At 46.8% G+C, this 5700-nt stretch overlaps 1 protein-coding gene across 1 annotated transcript; it reads right to left on the bottom strand.

Annotated features, from left to right (window-relative positions):
- Nucleotides 1-694: 694 nt before the first annotated feature.
- On the bottom strand, nt 695-4804 carry LOC130210714 (mRNA decay activator protein ZFP36). The gene is made up of 2 exons (XM_056441198.1): nt 4495-4804; nt 695-3813 (listed from the first exon to the last, which is right to left on the bottom strand). The coding sequence occupies exons 1-2, from the start codon at nt 4546-4548 to the stop codon at nt 2581-2583; spliced, it is 1287 nt and encodes a 428-aa protein (XP_056297173.1). The 5' UTR covers nt 4549-4804; the 3' UTR covers nt 695-2580.
- Nucleotides 4805-5700: the final 896 nt, after the last annotated feature.

Genomic DNA, 5700 nt, shown 5'->3' with positions numbered 1-5700 from the left:
GCATAACTGCCTCAAGACAACTGAATGAAAATGTAAGAGCAAAGGAACACTTCAGTGTTGAGAGTGAGCAGAGGGGGACTCGTGTTTTTTTTTAAGGGGATGGGAGGATACAATTGAAGACGAAAACTCTCAGTGTGAGCTGTCTGACTGTCAGTGTTGTATTTTATTCCTTGGTATAGTTGTGTTGTATGCTATTTTGCTGAAGTTTTGTTCAGCTTTTTTACTCAAGATAAGAATGACCTAATTTATTAGAAATATCTGAAAACAAATAACAACTAGAACGGGCACTCAGTAGAGCGCATACCTTCGCATATCACAAGATTGGGCATTGAATTATGAACATGTTGGCATTAGTTGCATGCCAATTGGATATAAATTGACCGCGCAATGGTAAAAAGAAGATTTTGACCTTTTCATGACCTTGACCTTTGACCCGATCGATCCCAAAATCGAATCAAATGGTCCCCGGATAATAACCAATCATCCCACCAAATGTCATGCGATTCGGTTTAATACTTTTTGAGTTATGCGAGTAACACGCATACAAATAATTAAATAAATAAATACACGGCGATCAAAACATAACTTTCCGCATTTTTAATGCGAAGGTAAATATCCAAATGACTTCAGTCTTCCTGTGGACTATTTAACAAAATGACACAACGGTGCAATAAGATGCGAGACAGCCGGGCACTTAATTTTCAAAGACTTTTATTTTGAAATAAAAGGGGACAAATATATTAAGATAAAGAGCTAGGATATCAACATAACCCATGGAATGTAAACAATTAATGCATTTAAATTATGTTGAAAAAAAAAAATCAAGATATCGAACACCACAATATAGGTTTTGCTTCGAAAAAAATAAATAAATAAGGCTTTAAGTTAACAAAAGTTGAAAAAAAAACCCCAGCTTGCTGCCGGGTCAAGCTAACAATTAGCTACAGCGAACGAGAAGCGCTCCGGACTCCTTCGTTGGCAGGTTGAGTTGACTTCACGACGAAAAACGAGCAATGCCGATCTTTGCCTGCTTTCATTTGAACTCGCTTGATTTCACCTGCCACACGGAGCGTTAGCTAGCTAGCGTGCAACAGAGGTTGACCTACAAACGCATTGTCATCAAGGCAACTGATAGATAGAAAAAACACAATTATATACAAAAGGCCACCTGTTAACGAGAAGACGGCGCACAGGAATTGACAGAAGTCCTAATAAATCAAACGTGTGTGATTGGAAGATGGAATCTTTCCAACATTGACATTTCTCTTGATAGCTGCTACATGTCTTTATACACAAATGTGTGGCGAACCCCTCTTTCCCCACCGCTTTGCTTCGTATGCAGACAACAGCAGGTCATTACAGTCAGAGGTGTGAGGCTTCACGGAGAGAAGAGGCGACTCGCTGGGCCACTCACGCCGAGCCCTGCAGAGGACCAACGTCCCGGAGCGAGTCCTGATTTCTGCCAGGCCTAATAGCCAATAAGGCAACATAAGTCAATAAAGAATGCCAAAAATAATAATACTCTTCCTCCTTTTCCCCCTCCTCCCCGCATGCCTTCTTAAAGCTACTGGATAGTGTAAAAACCAAGCAGATGGACATCACAAATGCATAAGTAAAGCATAATTTCTCTGGTATTATTAAAAAAAAACAACAACAACAATGCATAAACACAACCACAAAACAAACTTAACAAATTATACAAAATAATAATAAATAAGTCTCTGAAATTGTTAAGCTATAACTACTGTAATCATAACACTGTGCTTTACCTGCCGTGGTTAAAGGCTACGCTAGGCTAAGCTAACAGTAGGTTAGGGGGAACTCGAACATCAACTTTGGTAACTAGAGAGTCGGCGACACTTTTTGTGGCAGTTAAGCTGAATCCTTGCCAGGCAGTAAAAATGTCTGACAGATACAATCACGTGGCCACGGCCATACAACCAATCCATGAATCAATCAGTGGCAGCATACAGTTATAAGAGGTTGGTTTCACACACTTGGAGAGCCCTAATATGACTGCAGGCTGGCGTCACTACAAACTGGAAGGAGTACAAATAAGATCCGTTACAATAAAACGACAACACATTGCTATGATAAAAAAACAAACAAGTGGATAGCACACCAGTCATACAAAGGGCAAACAGCATTCATCTTCAAATCGGGGGAACAGGACAAGTTCTCACACAGAACCGACCCACCCAGTAGGAATAGCAAAATGCCGAGCTATGCAAAGTTCCCTCAACGTATCCTCTAAAAATGGGTATACAACAGTATACAGCAGTAACAGCGGCATAGAAGAACAGCTTTATAAAAATAAGCATCAAACAAAAAAGAAAAGAAAAAAAGTCAGCTAAAACTGGACGAACACTGAGCAGCGCTACTGCTGCTTGGATGAGGAATGCAATATGCACAAAGTTAGGTACGTTTACCAGGCTAGATTAAAGGAGGAGCGGAATACCTAATGTTTTAACCCTTCGTGGCTTGTATCTGAACTTGTTTCTGGACCGGACACAAAACCCAATCAATTTAAACAATGAGACTGTCCAGCTGTAAATCCAGCCCGACAGTAAAAACCCTCCCCTACTCGTCTGTGACAGACAGCCGGCTGAAGATGGGCAGGCGTCGGCCCTCGAAGCTCGGCGACTCTGTGCCGCTGGAGGAAGAGCTGAGGGAGCAGGAGGAGGTGTAGCCTTCCTCAGAGAGGGAGTCCGCCGAAGAGCAGCGCTGGAGGCCGGCCAGGCCGGTCAGGGAGGCCGGCAGCAGCTGCTGGTGGTACGCGAGGTTCGGGTTTTTGGAGGCGAAAGCGGACGTCGGACACCTGGTGCCGATGGAATCATTCACGGCGTAGAACCGCAGAGCCGAGTCGCCGGCGTCCAGGTCGGGGATTCCGGAGAAAGGGTAGGGGCAATGCTTCAGGGTCCCCGGCTTGGTGAAGAGAGGAGAGAGGAGCTCCGGGCTCCCTGCCGAGGAAGGAGGAGGGGAGACGGAGGAGGCCCGGGCGAAGAAGAGGGAGGAAGGCTGCGACTCCTCAACTGGTTGGAAAGTCTGCGGCGAGGAGGAGAACCCTGCGAAGCTGAAGCTGTGGCGCAGCAGGGGAGGCCTCGTCTTCTGCTCCTGGGGAGGCGCGCCGCCGTTTCCGTCGAGGACCTCGTCGGCGTTGTGGATGAAGTGGCAGCGGGCCCCGTACGGGCAGAAGCCGATTGTGTGGAAAGTGCGGCACGGCTCCGTCTTGTACTTGGGGTGGCGGCTGAGGCCCCTCATCTCGTCCATGCCGTGGGCAAACTGGCACTTGGCGCCGTACTTGCAGGTGCCGCTCTCCTCGAAGGTGCGGCAGAGTTCGGTCTTGTAGCGCGTGGAGATGTGAGGCGAGGGGGCCGGCGGTCTGGAGGCCGAGGGGGAGCCGAGGGAGGAGAGGGAGGCGTTGCTGAGAGAGAAGCCCGGCGGTGGCAGCACCAGCTTCGGGGACAACGTAGCCATCTGGTCCTCTCTGCCTCCCATGCCGCCGCCGACGTTGCCCTCGATCATGCTGACGGAGCGGTCGACCCTGAAGGGGATGTGGCTGAGCGTGGAGCGGGGAAGCTGACTCTCCCCGCTCCACGCCGGGCTGGAGGCCACGTTGAGCCCCCAGCCGGCCGCCGCGTTGGTCACCTCAGAGCTGCTGTAGTTGTTATTGTTGTTGTTGTTGTTGTTGAACTTGGAGTTGGGGAGGGTCACGGGGCACAGAGAATGGCGACGCTGGAAGCCCAGGACCCTCTGACCGTGCTGCTGCGAGCCGCTTGACGAGCCATCTGTCGCCTCCAGGCCACGGAAATTCTGTCACACAAAAGAAGAGAGGAGAAGAATGGACGTGAGCTTTCTGCATTCCTGGAGCGCTGGAGCGCGACCGAGTTGAGCTGAAAGGAGATTTTAAAGCTGTACCTAAAGCAACCCGACTATGTTTTAATATGGCGGGCAGTAAATTAGGCATAAACTCAACATGAACTTGTTGAATCTGGCCTTAACTGGATTGCAAAATAGCATCCATGTAGCAGAAAGACAAAAAAAATACATTTCTATTAAGGATTTTCTTATAGTTTCAGCTATTATGTTTTCTTTGTTCTTTACAGATAGTAAAAGAAAACCACGTGCTATTTTTTTTAACCCCAAAAACATAAATGTTTGATACTAAGGAACTTTTCTTGTGGTTTCAAACTTGGTGTTCAGCTAATTCTATTGAAACAAACCCCCACCCAAGAATTCAACTTGTTTTCTTGTGATGTTCAAGCCCTGAATCTAAAGAATAAAAAAAGTACATTTAGCGACTGAAAACACTAAAAAGGAATTAATGCATTATTAATGAGCCTAGGTTACATTAAAAAACAGTTAATCAGGTTTAATCATGCACTTTGTTGTATATATGAAGGTTCATTGGCCCTTCTGTACTCTAGCATTGCATTAAATGAGAGAAATCAGGTGTTGGCAGTTCTGTATAAAAGGTTGAAATTGCGCTCTCACCTTGAAGAACTCCTCGTCCAGTTCCAGGAAAGGCGTAAGAAAGTCGGAGGGCATGGTTCGCTCCGCTGTCCTCGCCGAGTGAAGGAGGTCTGATCCCACAGTGGAGGAAGAGGGGAGGACTAACACGTTTCTGGTTTTTGTGGAGCGGAGAAGGCCAAAAAGAAAAGTGGAAACCCTGAGAGATCTAAGTTGGGCCCTCTGACGGTTGAGAAACTGCTCGTCCCAGGAGTTGAAAGAGGTTTTGTCTTTTTGGGGAAGGGAAAGGGGAGAGAAATGAAGGAGTAGTCAGGTCTGTTGAGAAGGAGACAGGGAGTCGGGGGAGAGAGAGGGATATAGAGAGAGAGAGAGAGAGAGCAACGTGACCCCCTCGGAGGAAAGTTCCTCGGCCATCTGTTGGAATCCGCTTAAATAGTTGGGGAAACCCCCCATACACACCCAACCCCCTGCCTGTGTTCCTCAGGGGGCAGGGCAGGGAGTGTGTGTTAATGTGTCTGTGCTGGGGGAGTGGGAGGGGGGTGGGGATCCTGCATTGTAATGGAGTGCTGGGGGGCAGGGTGGGCACAGAAAGAAGAGATGGGAGCTGAATGAAGCCACTTTTCTACCCATTCATTAGCAACTCCTTCAAGATGCATTGTTCTTCTTCTTCAACCGCCCGTCCCCCTCAGATACAGATAAGGAGATAATGACGAGTGTTGCCCATACTTCATTCAGTCTCTACGCAAAAGTTGAATTCCAACACACGGAAGTCCAGTACTACTTTCACAACACGCAATCTGGGACAAGAGATACGACTTCTCAAACAGGACGTCGTCTTCTACGAATAGATCTCGAAACCTTTGAGTCAGAATCCACTTTGAACTCTTCATGCTTGTGGAGTTTGTCTTCTATGTCACACCAGTTCTCTCCCACGGTTTCCTCCAAAATGCTCACAAGGTGTAAACCGAGTGTGAATGTGTTAGACGGAGACGTACCCCACCCGGCTTTGTGAGGAGAGCTTTAGTTATATAACATTTCAGTCAGAGATGCCTTAGAGCAGGGGTGTCCAAACTTTTTGCAATGAGGGCCAATTGTGATAAAGTCAAGATGCCCGAGGGCCAATAGTTCATTTAAACATTTTTTTAAACCACAAAAGTTACATGAATATAGACTGTTATAAAACAATGTATTTTAACTGTCACAATTACTTTTATTTTTTAAATGACAATG

This window comes from Pseudoliparis swirei, chromosome 20 (genome assembly GCF_029220125.1).
Source record: "Pseudoliparis swirei isolate HS2019 ecotype Mariana Trench chromosome 20, NWPU_hadal_v1, whole genome shotgun sequence".
Classification (NCBI taxonomy): domain Eukaryota; kingdom Metazoa; phylum Chordata; class Actinopteri; order Perciformes; family Liparidae; genus Pseudoliparis; species Pseudoliparis swirei.
This window is presented reverse-complemented; position numbering and strand designations above follow the sequence as displayed.